Consider the following 18,973-nt stretch of genomic DNA (forward strand, 5'->3'; position numbering starts at 1 on the left):
AAATAACAAAACACAGCCTTGTCTAAGCTTTAGTAGCAGAGGGGTGGAGGGAAGAATAATGTTCTCTCTGCTTGATCATCTCCTTTAATCTTGACTGCAAAACACTTGAACCGCTTGAATTCTTAAGTCCATCCTCTTCAGATCAAACAGACTTCATCTTCTCAATTAAAAAAAATAAATTAAAAAAAAATGGGGGGGGGGGTATTGAGTGATAAATAACACATTTGTCTCTAAATAACTCTGGGAGGCTATCTGGTTAACCCTTGCATAGTGTTTTAATAATTTACGTACCATTGCATGTTCACTCACTATGTATAATCACTATGAACATTACAGGCAGTTTGCCCATTGGCAAAATTCAATGATTTCTATGTTTAATGGAAGGTTAAATGAAAGCAAGAAAAATGCATAAACAGCTATTTGATATATGAGAATTTAAAATAAATTATAAAGATTTAGATCGCGACTCAATGACTTTTCCCCTCAATTATCTGATTTAATTTTAATTCACTTTTAAAGCACATTCTACAAGAAAGCAAGCTCTTACTCCTGTGGGAGATAAGAGTAAAAGCAAAAATGGGACAGATTCTTGAAACATTAAAATTAATGGTGTCTGAGAAATCATCATGGTTATAAACTTTGAGCCTGACAGTTTTAATTGAAGGCTCACAAAAATTGAGAAAAAGTTAAATAAACTGAAAGACCAGATGGTCTCAACCTTTAGGGAATTAACTACAGACAAATAAGTTGGTAATCAGGAGTCAAAAGTCAGAAACAAAAGAAATTCTGGTGTTTTGAGAGGTCTGATTTCTGATTAAAGTCTTGAGAAGATCATTTCTCTAGGGAAAAATACAAACAAAAAACAGCATTCCTGAATAGTATTTTTCTAAGTGCTTTTTCATAACATACATTAAAAAGGTTTAGATTTTTATCTCTGTAACCAAGATCAGATCCCCGAAGATAGTTATTTTCATAAGAGGCATCAAGATTTACAAGTGCCAACGAAAGAAGAAAATATTCGCCCTCTTTGGCCAGATTTTCTTGATAAATAATTCAAAACAATTAATGACCAGAGCATCAAGTAAGACGACAAACATTAAAGACTTAAATTAATTGCAGTATATTATTTCATTAAGTTCAGTAGGAGGACAAGCACAGGAATATTTAATTACTGCAAACTGCTTAGCCTTATAAGAGGAATTTGTACATTACCTTCCTGTTTTACCTACCAGTTAGATTTTTAATAAAATACAAAAAAAAAAAAGCAAGCCTGTGTGAAGGATTATTTCTTAGTGGTTATGTTCTCACCACAAAAGTGAGCTATATTCTACTGAAATTCTTCAAGTTGTATAATGTTATGGAAACAAGCTTAATGTAACAAAAATATAAGTTGTTTGGAAAAAAGACAGTCACTGCTATGTTATATGAAAAAAAAATTCAATGTAGCTGAAAGTAATTTCAGATATTAAATAAAAATATCAAAACTGGTAATCTGAAAATATATAAATTTGGCATTAATTTAAGTTTTGTAAACCAGTGTACTTTGACCTTTAAAACACTATTTCTAGAGATCATAACTACAATTAAAAATGGGCTTTCAGAGTGTAAGCAGCTATTCTTGCAAATCACTGCCTTAACAGGGGTGCAGAAGTTCAGGAAAGAATTTGTCTCTTTCTGTCTGCCAGAAATTTAATTATTCAGTAATTTTCATATTTTTAATATCAGACTGAATCTAGATAGTAGCAGAAACCAAGCATCTTAATCACCTAGCCTGTTCAACCTATGTTCCACATAAAATCACTTACATGTTTTCCTTGCATGTATTTATATAAATCTTACTGTTTATTTGTCCACACAGAACTAAAACATTACCCAAATTACATCTGGCAACCATACCACCATTCTTGCAGAAAACAAAAACAAAAAACAAGGATTAAAAGGATTTGAAAAAAAAAAAATAAACCACCATTTCAGTCTTTAGGTCAGAATTCAAGAATTTTAGTGACAGTGGTGGGAAATGAATAATATCTAGGAGCTTGCCCATAGGCTCTGTCAGTTGTTCTTTACATATACAAATGATTTCAATTTCTATTACTTTGTGACAAACATTTCTGCAGTTGAAATGTAACAACATAAAACTTCAATTTCTTTCAAATAGTAGCACAGATGATTACAGGCAAACAGAATTCCTTTCAAATCATTCTAACCTGAGGAAATTATGGGAGACTGGAAAAATTCAACTACAGTTTGATGATTAAAAGTAGAGAGCAATTCAGTTCAGAGGTTTCTGACAGGTCACTAATGACAGAAAATGCATGAGTGACTCATCAAAAATCAGCCCTTTTTAGAAAATATAGACTCATCGCAATACTCTGATGACATCATTTTCAGTAATAAAAATCAACAACATTTACCCAGTTTTGCTTCTAAATGATAGAGACTGAAATAAATTCTCTTTAGTACATTCTTCCATTTCTACTGAAAGGCAAGCAAACAACCTGCATATTAAAACTTTGGTTTGTGAAATAGAACGGTGGAAGAAAAGTCAGTTACTATTAAAGACTGTCACTCAGTTTTACCAGGAAGAGATTAGGATAACAAATTCTTCTACCTGCTGTATATACAATCATATTGTCTGGACTCTTCTACTCCTCCCCTCTCCTCCCCAAAATGCTGTGCAACACCTTGAAATTCACAAAATTTCATAAGCGAGGAAGATGACTTCTGGTCAGTGGAATACAGGGTAAGAAAGAGGGAGTCTGAGAGGAGATTCATCAGTCCCCTCCATAAAATTTTGGGCTAACACCACAAACAAACCAAGAAACAGTGGAAGAGTAAGAATCTCTGCTACTTCTATAGAGCTAAAGAAGTGTGGAAAGAAGTTGCCTTTTGAAGGAAGCTATTCTATAATGTGGCTTTGAGAGCAGCAAGAAGAATCAGTCAGAAAACAAAATTAAAGCATTGGAAGACTCACCCCAGTGATGGCCTTAGAAGTGTTACAAAGGTGGCACACGAGCCCAAATGGGTTCACCATCAAGAAAGATTATCTACACCGTTCTGGAAGACATTAAACATCAAAATGAAAGTATCCAATTGTTTATTTCAAAACTGGTGAAAAATCTGACCTGTTAACAAGTAGGATAGATAATACTGAAATTCAACCATGAAAGGAAGAGAACAGACTGAAACTGATGATGGAGTGTCCATGACAAAACAAACTAACCAAACAACAAAAAATACACCAAACCACCATCCACAACCTAGGCCCTGTCAAAAAGGCTGATTATATTTTAAAAGACTAGAATGAAGCTTTGATGAAGTTCGGATAAATGAAATTAAGGTAAACTTTTATTGTATAATTTATTCTATTGACCAAAAGCAGATGATCCAGAAGATCTAGAGTACTTCAGCACTTCTTGCTCCTTCCTAAAATAAGGTCCTAAAATACTGAAAAGGAATGCAACGTGCCTAGCGAGGTCACTGGAGTTCAGTATTAGAACCACAGGGCACAAAACTAATAAGGTTTAGGAAAAGGCTTTTCTCCAAGAATCTCTCTTGTGCACACATATATATGTACATATGTTCTGTAATAAAAAATCTAAATCATACTACAAATGTAGATTGTTTTCACTGCTTTCCCCTGCAATATACCCGTAGGCAGACTTTACGCCATTTTCAGTCCATGCATCCCTCATTTTCACTAGTAACATCTACAAATCTGTTTCTTGTGGAGGGAGACTAAACCTCTCATTTTGACAAGCACATAGATTTTGCCATGAGATGATAAGAAAAAAATTGCATCTGAACGTAAACATTAAAAAAAAAAAAAAAGTCCCTCAAAGTTATGTCACTTTATGGTACTTTCAGTCCATCCAATGTATTTTGATAAAAGGGACTACTTATTTATTTTTTTTCCAATGATTCCTAAGACAGAATTTGAAAATTGTATATCTTCAAGCAGATAAGGCAAGTAATTGCTGGTTCATCCTTTCCTTGTCCAGGTATGTTTCTCAATGACTTTTTGATTTAGTATGATAAATCATGAAGCATTAAAAAAGGAAAAGTGTGTTTTGAGCTTTCCAAAAGACAAGGAAGTAATCTTAAATTGTGGAAGAAAGCGCAGCAGTAAAAGTTCCTGTTCTCTGAGACTGCAAGCTGGTCACCCTCAAAGTAGGTAGGGCTTACTATAATTTTTATTGGGCAAACATTTCTCATCAAAACTATGCTAACTGCAACAGAAAGGAAGATATTTATATCAATATAGTTTTGTTTTTTTTTTTTTTTTCTTTTCTCCCCCTGGGAACAGACTTCAATTTCACTTGCACAGCCATTATTCACCACTTTTGAAACTTGCACTTCTAATGTATCATTTATAGGCTAACAACTAGAAGCATATTTTAACACTTTCTGCTCCTATTTTCTGTTAGTACTGGCTAATTTTCTTATAAGTCTTGAAAGCAGCTATCTGACATTAGTCAAGATGAAACCATCTTAGATGTATATGATTTCATAATAATGCCTGCTCACACCTGAGTCCGATGGATTTTCAGTACAGGAAAGCAGATACTTCTAGAAACAAAAGGCAGTGATAAATGTCACACTGCTTATAAAACTGGATATCTAAGGCTTACTTTTTTTTTTTTTTATTTGCTGATAATAATTAATAATATTAAGACTTTGAGAGGTTCTATCTTACTATGTAACATGATTTTGCCCATCACTTTGCCTTACTGATATTAAATCTCTTTGATCCTGATAACGTCAGCACAAAATGCACACCAAGTAAATAATTATTCTAGCTTCTTCACCTAAATTTGGTCTATTGAATGTTTCAGAAAAAGAAGAAAAAGTCAGGCCAGTAGTTCTAAAAAGATGAATGATGCAACAGAGCTCTATTTTCTACATCCTGCAGTGATAAGTGAAGCAGAAAGCACCAGCATAGAGTTATTGTTTGCTCCCTATGCTAATGTCAACAATGTAAACAAACCAATAGCAAGCAGTAGTGGGCACACCTTCCTTAATCTCAGTCCTTCCAGGAAAAGGATTTATAGTGTTGGTAGTGAGTCATTTTCCCCCGCACATTAGCACTAATCAGGAAAATAAAAGGTTTAATATTTATCTTTGTCTGACTCACATGAACATCTGGCAATTGAAAGTTATTAGTCTGATATGAACTAACCTTTGTCACAGAAAAGCAGAAAGATAAGCAAATACTGATTTTACCACAACTACACTGTTAGCAAGTTCTTGTTAGCAAGTTTGGAGGGTTTCTACAATAATTTTCTAGTAAATTCATTGCAGAGTAAATGCACTATGAATGCATTTTTGTCCCACTTTACTAAAATTATGCATTCATTTTGATTGATTTAAATAATTAAGACTGAAGTATGTTGCTATTAAAAAAATGATATATAATGAGTAAAGTTTCATCCATCTTCTATTATTTTAGTAGTAATAGTTTTTGTAACTTGGGCATTTATGAAAAGTTAATAGAATATTTGCTGAGCTATTTTTTCATGCTTTATATTGTACGTGATTAAATTCTAAAAAAAAATAATTTACTAAGTAAAAAGATTCTAGAGCAAATCCAGTAATTTGAGAAGAGAAGTTGTGGGTGCCCTATGCATAGAAGTGATAGGGCCAGGTTGGACAGGGCTTTGCGCAGGCTGGTCTAGTGGAAGGTGTTGGAACAGGTTGGAACTGGTCTTTGAGGTCCTTTTCAACCCAAATCATTCTACGGTTTTGCGAACTGATGGCTGCTTTTTAACATTTAAATATATATACCCTTTAATATATAAGGGTAATATTTTGACTTTCCAAATTTGCTGCAAAGATTTCAATAAAATTTGAAGAATTTACTATAGCTGTGCCATTTCAAAATCTTATGTTATTACTTTCTTGGTAGTGCTGTTGAAAGATCATGGAAAGAAGGAATAGAGCTTCCCAAAATGAGAACTGATGAAAGATATTAAGGATAAAGTTCACAATAGTTTTCTTTGATCGTTAGAATTTTGAGGTCTGTCAAAATTCATGATGCTTGCTTTCTACCTAGTAGAGTCCTTCCTGTGAAATTCAGGTTAGCTGTATTTATTACTGGTATACAAAACCTTGAATTCGTATTTTAACTCATAATATAAAACTCTCAATACTGAGACCACAGGTCACCCTTTATGTAAATTTGCTGCAGCAGTATCAGTAAAAACCTCCAACTATTTTGTTAGATGGAGATTATAATATGCTTCTCTCAAAGAATTATTTAATCCTCTGGGCTTGAAAAAACAGGATGAAAAAACATCCTATTCCCCTGAAAATACCAGGAATCTTTGCTATTCATTAAAAGCCAGGTTTTAACTTGAAACTACTTTCAGAAGTCTTGTAAAACAATGCTTAATTTTTTGACAAAGCATTATCTTATAACATAGACAGCTAATAAAATCCTCCTCCTCCCACCCCAAAAATGATGTATGTTACTTGTCAAGAAAAATTAGGTAGTATCTCCATTACTCCAAGTTTACCATATATTTACCAGAGGTAAAATGGACTCATCCTCTTGAAGCAGGAAATTTCCCTTGTGTCCTCTAAGTAGCAGTAGTTTTTATCTCAGCAATCTGCTTTCAAAGCTCTTGACAAAACCAGTTAAAACTTACACCTTCATATATTTTACATTCATTAGCAAGTGTGTGTACAATTTTAAAAGCAGACATACATTGCTTAGTAGAATGCTAATAAAGATATTGCTGCGTTCAGAACTAATTTGATTCTTCCTCTCACAGTTCACTCTTTGTAATACTCAATTTATATATTGTCAACATTTTAAAAGTTTTGTCAGTAATCTTATATTGACCTTTGTCAGTTGGGTAACCTGTGAAATGGAACTTATGACAAGATTTTTTTGTTCGTAACAATATAAATTATGTTTTATATTGTATTAAAACAAAGAAAAAAAAAACAGTATTGATACTAAGTATTATGTAGGCTTCCTGAATTCCTTTTTTTTTTCTTTTGTTTATTTGGTTGTGGTTGTTTTTTGAAAATCAAGATCAGATGCACCAGACAGCATGGTATTTTATTTTCTTTGAAGCTAAGCAAGTACCTAATACAAAGAAAAAAGCCAAACTGCTTTTTTTCTTCCATCCAGACATCATTTTAATTTGCCAAGTATAATGATGATATGCAGTCTGCCTACGATTTTGTATAGTATTACATTTGCATTTTATTTTGCTCAGACTAAAAATAATAATATTCAAATCAACAAAATTTATTGAAACAAATCAACAAAAATTTTTACATTTTTCAACATTTTTTTTATGAAAATTTGATTACCCAAAACTACTCACAGATAAGTTTTCCTTCATTCAGCTCTGCATTTTTCCTTCATTATCTGCTTATTTACTTTAAAACCTTAAAAAAAAGACTGTAAACAAAAAGTAATAATTCTATTTGTTCATTTTATTTATTTTTTTGTTTAATAATTGTAAAATAATTATTAAAAATGTACTGTTATATAACAGTATGAAACTTGATAAAGAAATCTCAAAGATGTTATCAAGCAAATCAGCTTAAGCATGTTTTTAGACCTGAAACCTTCCCAGTGATTTCTGAATATTGTATTTTGCAAAAATCCATTTCAGCTATAGTATAGCTTTTGGAGCTTTACTAATGACAAGTAATTAAAAGAGTACAGCATTTTTCAGTATGCAGTTCCACAGATAAAATTATGTACTTTATTTCTTATTGGGATAATGAGAGGTCAGTCAGTCAGTCTTGCTGCATTGTGTAAGAAAAAATAAATACCCAGCCAGAGTGCAATAGAAAGATGAAACCGAAAAAAAGATAGAACAAAAACATCTGTTTCAAGATTAAACAAAGACAAGGTCATTCTCCATGGCAAAATTAGTATAGGATGTACCTTTTATGCCACACAGGAAAAACTGTGACAAAATATGGAGAGAGTGCATTTTTTAAGAATGTGTGCAAGGGAATATAAAGAAAAGTTAGAACAATTTGAGCAAAAGTCTCAATTTCAAGTGAATTAATAAACTCTATTTACCCATTATTTTCATTTTCAGCTGAAGTGGCCTTAGTTCAATTTAGATGAATTAATTTTGAAATTAATTCAGTTATACTTAACTGAATTAAAGCCACTTTGATTCTGGATAAGGGTGCCTGCATAGAGTTTCACTTAAACACTTTCAAAATTCATTTAGATTAATTTTCCCCAGTGTCTGCATGGAGACAAAGCCCTTAAACTGAGCACAATGGGAAATGCAGAAATGATGCGTGAAGTGCCTCTACAAACTTATTTCTGAAATATCCTATTCAGCAACACAGAACTTCATCGTTTTCAATGCATTTAAAATGTGTGTATATAAACATACACATGCATGCACTGAAACTCAGGGAGGAAGAAATAGGCATAGGTTTTCTCCCACCAATTCAACTCTAGTAGTTCTTTGCAAATCAGTGTGTTATGCTTTCATGGAAGAACATAGTAGCAAAATTAATTAAACAACATGAGAAAAAGAGTTCTTACAATTATACCTTACACTGCTAGAAATGTTTTCTTGTTCTTTGTTTTCATCATCATGGCTGTATGTGAAATCTGTAGTCTGTTCCCTCCTTGCACTGATGTTTAATTTACTGTCCTAAAGTTGTGAACCTCACTCCAATAGTTGTTCAGTGAGCTGAATAAACATCTTCTCCCTGACTCTTCAGGTTATATAACAACACATGACACATTTGCACATTTTGCCTACACAAGGTATATTTCGTTTTTGATTTTCATAGCCCTCTTGCAGAAGATGCCTTTCATTTCAGAGGAGGTTTATTCTCAGTTGCTATTAATGACTAAAATATTTAAGTATTTGGACTGAACTATGATGGCAGCCTATTTTACCACATTCAGGGATACTGACAAGTCAGCAAATATATGGTAGTGTATACCAAGTGAATACATATTCCTGAAACTGGAAGACATTGGAAAACAGATCGCCACGTATTGATAACTTACTTTTTCCTAGTGGTAAGGGTGTATTATGAGAAGGAGGATTGTTGGGGATGTCTACCACAGAGCAATCCAAAAATAAACCTGAATAAAAACAGTACCATCTATGAAGGATGTCCAGATAATCATCAGTAGCAACCAGTTGCCAGCTCATTCTTATAGCATCCCAATACTTACTGCATATCTTACATTCATTTTAAAATGTTGATGATTTGGGTTTGACATAAACTAAAGGAAACTTGAGCCTAATACTAAGAAAATCATCCTTCAGACTTAAAAATGAAGAAATAAAATAGTATCAGTTTATTTCTAATACTAACATACTGGATAAGGTATTTTGAGAAATTCACAGCTCATTAACCAAGCTTAATACATACTTTTTTTTTTTTTTTTTTTTTTTTTTTTTGGTGTGGTGATTCCATTAGGATTATACAATGGTAAATCAGGCCCAAATAGTACCACTGTAGGTTTTCTAAGTATTTACTGGAGATACCAAAAGGTTTTAACATTCCCTGCTCGTTTTATGTCCACACTAATATTATAGAAATTAAAAACAAAACAAACAAATAAACAAACTAAAAACCACAAGCAGCAAAACAAAACAAACAAACAAAAAAAAAAAAACAACACAAGAGTCACCATAGCAAAAGGTACTAAGTGATTCTGATCCAGTTTGAAAGTTTCTCCCTTACAGAAACTCTAAGAACTGCAATGTAGAGAAAAACTTAATGCTGCAGATTGACTCTGACATTTGATTTGATTTGTTATTTGATAGAATTAAGCTAAACTCTAAGGATAAGATGCACTTTATTTCAGATTAAGTACATACATGCTGACATATACTCCCATTACACATTTACTTACTACAGATATGAAGACGTAAAAAAGACATGAAATTTCTGGACAGGAAGGCTTAAGATATAGATGCCAAATCAATCAAGTACATTGAAAGTCCACAGAGACTGAAAACCATTGTTCCAGTGAACAGGAGCTGTTAACAAAATAGTCTGAAATGCATGTGGAACCCTATTTTATGTAGAAATTAATAATATACACATTTAAGTGATCAATACCACTTAAATAGAATATTTGATGGTCTACAACATTTCTGTAGATGACTATCAAGTGCAATGATAAAGGTTGAAGAAATACAATGTAGCTGTAAATAATTTCATTTCAATGATTCTGATAATTATATGCAACTTTGCATATGCAACTTTGATAGACTATATTTAGCAAGAGTTTCAAATCTGGTAAGACACTTTACACAGTACTGATCAAAGTGAGCTTATGAAATACAGGAGGTTTTCTGTAATATAATGTCACAGAAATTTTGTTTTGTTTTGTTTTTTAAAGTGTCAAGTCCTAAGATCACTTTTTCTTTTAGAGCATATGCTGGTCAGTGAAGCATTAACTACACAGCTGTTACATCTACTGTATGACCTGTAAATACTGAATTAGCCATTGTGCTTTTCAATTCTGGTTCATCAGACTTGTGGTCTGAGGGACTTTAATCTAAATTTAGCAAAGGAATACAATTCAGTGTTATCTTGTCTATCCATAATTCATAGCCTCCAGCCTGTTTTGATCTAAAACAATTGTTCCTTAAAAAACAAAAACAAACCACAGAATATATGAAAAATCCAATACAAGGATTAATAACAGAAAACCTCTAGGAGTGCAGTTTGACACTCTATGAATATATATTTTCACACACAAAAAGAGAATGTTAACAGATGCTGGCTTTTTAAACAACCATCATCACTCCTGTGCTAAAGCTTTTATTCTACACTAAGAAAGATTACCGTATCAACATCTTAGAACACAAATAATACAATTTAGTGAATACATCAAAACCGTGTGGTACAGTAAGACCAAATCCATTAAGATGTCTCAAAACTTCAGAGCATTTTTTCTGCAAAGAAGGAACCAGCTTCCTCTATTGATGATCTTCTGGATACAGTCTCTTTAGGAAGCCCATAAGCCATACAATTGCAAATATACAAAGAGAACTACAACCATATGATTCCCCTGCTTTATGTCTTTTCACCTAAGCATCAACCCCACTAGACTCCTACTAGAGGCAGGAAACCAGGCCAGACTGGGCTTTTGCCTGACCCTTTATGGCTCTTATACCCTTAATTCAACACTTTACACTAACATTTGAAAGAACATTACCTTCAAGTTTCTTTCTGGAATACTGTATTGTTTTGGTTATCACAAGTAACTTGTGATTATTATCCTTTTAATTGCTTTTGAATAACTCTTTGTGATACCAATGGAAGAAAGTAATATAAAATCTGGACTAAGAGTTATTTAAAACTATGTTCTTCTTAATTTGGAACTGAACCCAAGTCATTATTTTGAATCTCAACAGGAACAAGAAATCCCATTCTTCTAGGAATTCTTTTATTTTCTCTTCAAGCAGGCTGTAGCAAGAGAGAAGAAAGAATGGGAGTCCTGTTGAACGAAGTCTGCTGCATAGAGGATCATGGGGGAAATAAATGATTGCTGTATGGTGGCTCCCTTGGCTGTAAACCAAGGAAAAAGCAATGGCAAATAGATCCCTAAGGCAAGATACTAACAGAGTGTTAGTCAGAACTAGATTTGAACTCTATGTGCATACTTTTATAAAGGAACATTTTTAGGTTACCTTCATATTTGGAATATGTATTTAAAAGAGGGAATTAATTTTCAGCGGGATAGTAAAATGCTGAGAAATATGGTTACTATTTTTCTTTATGTCAGCACAACCAATCAGAACAACACATTCTCTCTTTCCAAATAATGTATTATGAAACCAATGCAGCAGCAGATGCATTCAATAAATAGTTATATTTTAGTCTTATCAATATTGAATACTTCAAGCCCAAACATTTAACTCACTTTCCAAGAGTAAAGAAGAAAAATTTCTTTAAACACACAAATTGTTGAGCTTCAGTGGATCTGGTAACACTGTACTCAAAGACATTTTAATTTCAATATTCAGAATGGAGAAATGAAAACGCCATTAAAAGCTGTATCATTTCAATGGCCTAAAACTTAACTATCATCAGTTTATTCCATGTTCTAAATTGTATTTAATACACTTGTCATGCACTCATACGACCAAGTTGGCTAAAGATAAACCAAGATGACCGAATTACAAAATCAGCTACCAGTTATCCCATCTGTAAGCTGCAAATAATTACAAATTAACTAACTCTGAGATGTCAAAGGAATAAATTTTGAACCAGCACAGAACAAAAATGTGCTAAATATGTATCTAATTAATTGATATAACTCTTCGAGGGGGAATTTAACTTCAAGTTGATTAAAGAAATCTAATTGTCTGTATTCTGTCATGAAGTTCCCTCAGAATCAAAGCAAAGCTGAAGATGAGTTTCATTCCTTAGAAGAGATAGTGAAGCAAATTAACTTCACTTAGAATGACTGTCTGTGTCTAGGCATATAATGAATATCTATTTAGAATTCCTTTCTCTCTAAAACAGAGCATAAGTGCTTCAAAAAACAAACAAACAAGCAAACAAAAAACTAATACAACATTAAAACCAGTAAATTCCTTCAATGATGATTTGGAAACTCAATTAACACCTGCAAGTTCTTTCATTGACAGTTTGGGAGAAAAAAATAATTTAGACTAATGAGTTAATTCTATGTAGGAATACAGAATTTTAAAGATGTGATTTTTATAACTTACAGTCAGGTAGTTATTCCATGATCATAATACATGCAGACCTGAAAAGTACAGATATGTTGAACAACAATTTGACTACTGTACAACCTCTTCTTAATATAGGCCAACTATACAGAGGAAGATTTCCCAGTATGAACAAGAATCAACATTCATTTACTTAAAAATCCATTTCTGACTGAGATGGACTCAAGAGACAACATGTCTTTGAGATACACTTTTAAAATATGATGTAAGAGTGCATGACTACTGTCCCAGTAAGTAACACATGACAGTCTAAAATGGCAGACAAGAATAAAAAATAGACTTCTGATATCACAAGTCTTCTTGTCATAAAGTGTTTTTTTTTTTTTTTTTTTTTTTTGTAAAGAAAACAACAGAACAGACAACTCCTTCTCTCCCATCACCAAATATCTTGCTCTTCCCACACCCTCTGACAACATACATTTTAATAGAGCAGGGAATGATCTTGTGAGAACTGTAATCTCAACAAACTGATTTTCAGTTTAGCTAGTTTTCCACTCTCCTTCTCTCACTCTTTCCTACTTCATTCCCCAATGAAAAAAAAAAAAGATTTCAAAAGTTCAGATAATGGATGAGTTAAATAGCTATAGGAGTGCTTACAGTCACCATAAATACATAATATCTCATTTGTGTGTTCACTAATGTTTACACTATTCCTTCCAGAATAATCATTGCTAACTCCATTCACAGAGAGACCAAAACTCCAGTCTCCAAAATCATGAGACTTTCTTAAAAAAAATCCATAATTTATTTTTTCTATATAATTTCATGTAGGTGTACATGCATGTGTGCTCCAGGACACAGAAAAAATTTCGTGCAGGAAAGAACCATGGAAGTTTACTTCAATTTTTAAAAATAAGAGAAAAATACATTCTCACGTCATTACTTTGTATAGGTGTTTTTAGTGACTACCACTGTATTACATCAACAACTATTGCAAGACAATGTTTTACTTCACAGAATTTTGTATCTTTTTCTTTTTTTTTTTTTATATTAAGACTGAAATCAACTAACAAAATGAATAAGAACATGCTATGTGTTTCTGGATTCACCACAAAACAAAACATTTCTCAAGTTCCACAGAATAATAACAGTCAATGGAAGAGACTCTACCAGTAAATTAGGGAAAAAAGAAACAAACTGAAAATATTTGATATGTGACCTCAGAAACTGTTTTATTTGCCTTTAATAAATCACCAGATTGTTAATTGAAGTTCAGGCCACTGCTTTCACTATTAAAAAGTGAAATTTTGGATTATCTCTCAGTGAGCACCTTAATATCACATGCAGGGTTTGAATCCTCCAACACAAACATCTCTCACACTTGTGACATTGGCTCCTTCCCCCAGTTATCACATACAGCTGGACATTGGAAAGTCACAAAACAATTACATTTCTAGAAGGAGAACCCACACTCAGAAAACATTTCTAGCCATATCACCTGCTAATTTTCAAAGTAATCTATTTTAGTGAACTCTTTATTGTAATCATTTTTTTTATTAAATCAAACTATAACCAACAAATAATCAACTATAATCAATCCATAACCAACAAAATAAGCCAAGAGGAATTAAACCAACCCAGAAAAACAAACAAACAAACAAAAAAGTTATATATATTTCTATAGTTACTAAAATTATCTGTTTAGAAACCGAAAATGTCTTCTCTAGCAGCAAAAACAGGTAATGCTCAGTTAAACATGTGGTGAAAAATGTTTTGAGTAATGAATTATAAGTATTTATTGGATGCTGAGGTATGTTCTCTCTGAAGGTTTCAGAATTTCTCAGTGAAAGTTAAGTAAGCATTTAAAAAAAGATTTTAGAAAACAGTAGTTGAAAGTATTGAACTTTGTATTTTACAGAGCTATAAAAATAGAACAGTTTATTAGTATAATAGCAAAATTAGAGTTCAAGTATAATTTCTCAAAAGTGAATGCACAGCCAGGAATTTTGCTAGTACTCTCAGTATTATACTTATTATTATCTTCAAGCCACTAAATCAACTTAAAATATAATCTAACAATTAATGTACTGCATTATTTGTTACATTGTCAATGTGTTTCTGTTACAAGATTTATCTTAATTAGTATACGAACTATTATTAAACAGCGGAATGTATATGAGGAAGTCTGATAATTTTGCTTCCTTTGTTAGAAACAAAGGAACTAATCTTATAATGCCCTTTGGGAAGTCCCAAAGAGAACTTTTCCATAACAAGGATGGTGCAGAAAATCAGAAGAAAACCTGGTGGATGAGAAAGTGAGAGCATCTTTCTTAGATATATATTGAATGCATACATAAAATCAATACGACTAGTGCCTGTCCAGAAACAGAAGATTGTTTCACAGGAAAGCAAATGTGAGTTGAAATAACAGTTTTTTATATCACAAATTGGTAACTTTCCAAGTCCTTTTGTTCTTCTTCATAGGTACACAAATTAAAAATCCAAACTGTACATAGCATTAATGGAGAACTTAGTATCAGTTAAAATATATAAGTTTTAAACATAATATATGTATCAGAAACATCAATACCATAAACAGTGAAATACAGAAAACACATCCAGGTGACTGATGTAATTTGCAGAGTTAAGTCTTAATCTGCTGAAGACAGGGCATGATAAGTGAAGAGTGACATGAACTTGTAATGAAACATTTTAAAGTTTGTTTTATGCAGAAACCACATATAAAATAGGAAAAAAAATGATACATTTTTCCTACTTTAAGAGAACCTAATGTGCATTCATTGCATTAGTATATGTTAAACAAATGTCAGAATTGTAGAAACCCTTCTGTGTACCTACTATATTTGACATTGTTGCACATGCATAGATAGTATTTTGACACTATTTCATTTTCTGCATGTTTAGAAATAGCAGCATAGCCTTTCACATCATAAAACACATTGGCAGTATGTGCAGAGTAAAGAAAGCATACTGAATGCAGGACACCAAACTATATGTATACTGAAGATGTCATGAGAGACATAAATAAAGACATTTTTTGAGAAGGAATAGTAGTAAAAAGTACAGATATGCAAATGTCTGATTTGAGGATTTTGTAAGAAGAAAGATAGGGACAGTTTGTCTTGTTTGGGTTTGATTTTGAAGTTAAACCCACCCAACCAATTGAATGTCAGACACTTTACTTTTTTCTATAGCTAGTACTCAGTGTACAATCACTGCTCACCTTCAAGCAAATTCATACCTGCACAGAAAATACTAGTTCCTATGTTACATGGCTGTAATTAAAAATAAGTGGAAATTCTTCCCTGATCTTTTCTTAGTACTAAATGTTTCCAGTTGATACAGATTTTATTTTAAAACAATGAAAAAATGGCTTTAATAAGAGAGCTACCAGCAGTGACTTTTCTGGACTTTTATGTATCTCCCAGATTTCACGTATAAGAATGAAGAATAATGTAAAAACAGTATTTTAAAAAGTAATTATAATGAATATGGTCATTCAGAATATTGAATAAATAGATACTATATGTCTGGGTAGATTCTAAGTCACAATAAAAGTCACTATAGGATAATACTTAAAACTAAATTTTAAAAACAAAAAGTATATAGAATAAATGTTCAGGAATGGAAGCAGGTTAAATAGAATAAACTTTAAAATCTCGTTATTACATAAAGATATACCTTTGTGACAGTACAAACAAACTATCCACAGAGTAAGAAGAAACAGACCTAGAATGGTTACTCTAAAATCAATATAAAGAATTTACATCCAAGCAAACTTATGGGAATAAGTTCCCAGAGCAAATTCCCAAACCAATATCAATATCCAATATAAGAAAAGCAAAATGCTTTGTGTGCCATAGCACACAAAGAAAAGGGCAGATGAAAAGGAAAATGGGCAAAAGTAGACAATTCCCAAAGCAAAATGAACGGGACAAACTCTAGTGTGTAAAATGAAGTGTCTTGGTATGGATATACAATCACGATTTTTTTTGCAATACTTGGAGAAATGATACTTTGAAACCCAAATAAACTATGATGTTATGTCCATCAGAATTGAGCCAAAGCCATGGTAATACGCCATACATGTAAACTGAGAAAATAGCTTTTTTTTTTTTTTTTGGTGGTGTCCTGCTCCACTAGGCAGTTTTTTATTTATTTCTGCAGTCATAAAAGGTAGAGATTAAGAAAGAAAAGAAAAAAAAAAAAAAAAAAAAAAAAAAGGATAATCTTGTAGTATTCTGTTACATGATTTACACAGACATACTCAAAGTTCATCATATTTGATGAGAGAAGTGCCATGATTCTCTCTAAAAAGTGATGTATGCCGGGAAATGATAGAAAATCATGTTGGAAATGTTGATAACATAATTCATGCTACATGTATGACACTCTAGAAGAAGAAGTACAGAATGATCCTAATGATATAGTGTAGCATGATCCAACTGATATATTGTAGGTAGTATAGCAGTATTTTGTTGGGTATTTCAGGTTGTATTTTGTAAAAAAGATGTATGTGGTTACGCAAAATTGCTATGTGAATCTTCTCTGCACAAATGTGTTTCAGTGTCTTGTAATCTTTTTAGTGTAGAAGTGAATGAAGAGATATCCAGACTGGGAGAACATGTCCAGACTGGACCAGAAAAACTAGTTAAAAGCAGATAATTCCTGTGAAAGTTGCTGAAATTATTTTCATTTACATTTTAATTGAGTTCACAAATTCTACACATTACTTAAAATGTTAGATTTCCTTAGCTATCTTATTGCCCTGAAAATTTCAAAAGAGTATCTTTAATGTATAAGCAACTCAATGAAGTTAATAACACTAAGAACATGCTTGAATGAAAATACTTTCCTTAAACAGGTTCACAGGTAATTAAAATACATATACATGTCTGTTCATGAAAATATATAATCTAACAAGCTGGAAGATAAGTTTTTAAATGCTGTCACTGCAGGTACTGTTCAAATCTTAGAGTCAAAACTACTTGTTTTTGTAGAAATACCATAGGAAATCATTTTGGAATCCACTGGTAATCACCAAAATTACCAAAATCCTAACTGCACATCTAATAGTCTGGCTTTGACATTTCCAGTATAAATCATAATTATTATTTATATAAGACTTAGTTTCTGCATTAATGAGAAAGTTAATTATTCCACAGTCTACTAGGCAGCTTCTAAATGGATACAATTAATTATCTATAAAGATTCTGAGAATTTTACATACACTGAATTGCAGTGAAAGGCACTTTCATTATAACACCTATTAGGAAATAGGTCTTATACAGCTTAAGACTTTTTCCTTCACAGTTCCTCTTTGGGACTTTCTGTGCTAGCCCAAAGTAGTGGCTGGCAGTGGAAATCCTTGCATTAAGTTATTTTTGGCAATCCTATTAACCTTTACATATGAACTTACTATAATTTTATAGATTTTCTGTATGATCTGACATTCATATTGATTTTATGCAATAATATATATATATATATATTTACATACTGATCGTATATTTTTCAGTAACAAGAATATTTCTAAAATTGTATAATGACTGAAAGTGGTATAAGCAAGTGATCATAGGATTTTCCCAAAGAACTTCAGAATTTTTCTTCACGATTAGCATATCTACTACCAAACATAGTACCAATTTAACCTTTAACGTTTTAGCATATGGACATCACCTGTAATGCAATCTGACAAATCAAAAGGCCACTCTGGCTCAGAAAAAATAAAAGAAGTAAACAGAATTGAAAAGTTAAACAGAATGCATGGAACGTATTATGTGGAACTTGAATTTCAGAAATTAGGGATTATATACATACAGGCTATGTTTGCTCCTTTGAATTCAGTCCTGTGTCAGATGAAAAACTAAACTTTTTATTTAACAAGTTTTTTTAAACAAGCAATGAAGCTGAAACTGTAAATTACATTAATAAAATTATTTCCTCAAAGTCCAAGTGTGAATACTGAGTCTACAGTCCCCTATAAAATACATGTTTGTCTGTGATACACAGGAGGCTTAAAAATTCACTTTATGTTGACATTTTAGTGAGGTAGAGGAAGGATTAACTGTATAAGTGATCTCTTTACACAATGGAGATAATTTCCAGGATCAGACTAGAACAGGGATTAGGTCCAGACTACTGGTCTGATGGAAACCAGACGATGGAATCATATTCAGTGGTAATAAAATTTCATAAGCTGTTCTCACATTGAGTTCAAATGTTACAGCAGACCTATTTGTGTGCCACTGTTGTGCTATCCATACAGCACAGTCAGGTCATGGGAC

The 18,973-nt window shown here is 32.3% G+C and overlaps 1 protein-coding gene across 8 annotated transcripts in view; it reads right to left on the minus strand.

Moving 5' to 3' along the window:
• The window catches only part of ADGRA1 (adhesion G protein-coupled receptor A1), a 277,097-nt gene that overhangs the window by 97,356 nt on the left and 160,768 nt on the right, over positions 1 to 18,973 (minus strand). The window contains exon 2 of one of the 8 annotated variants that reach the window (XM_068688182.1): positions 2,975 to 3,057. The exons of the other annotated variants lie outside the window; for them this stretch is intronic. Coding sequence (XP_068544283.1) covers positions 2,975 to 3,034 — 60 coding nt within the window. The 5' untranslated portion in view covers positions 3,035 to 3,057. The remainder of the gene's footprint in view (positions 1 to 2,974; positions 3,058 to 18,973) is intronic. 8 annotated transcript variants of the gene reach the window in all.

Source organism: Anas acuta, chromosome 7, assembly GCF_963932015.1.
Source record: "Anas acuta chromosome 7, bAnaAcu1.1, whole genome shotgun sequence".
Lineage (NCBI taxonomy): Eukaryota > Metazoa > Chordata > Aves > Anseriformes > Anatidae > Anas > Anas acuta.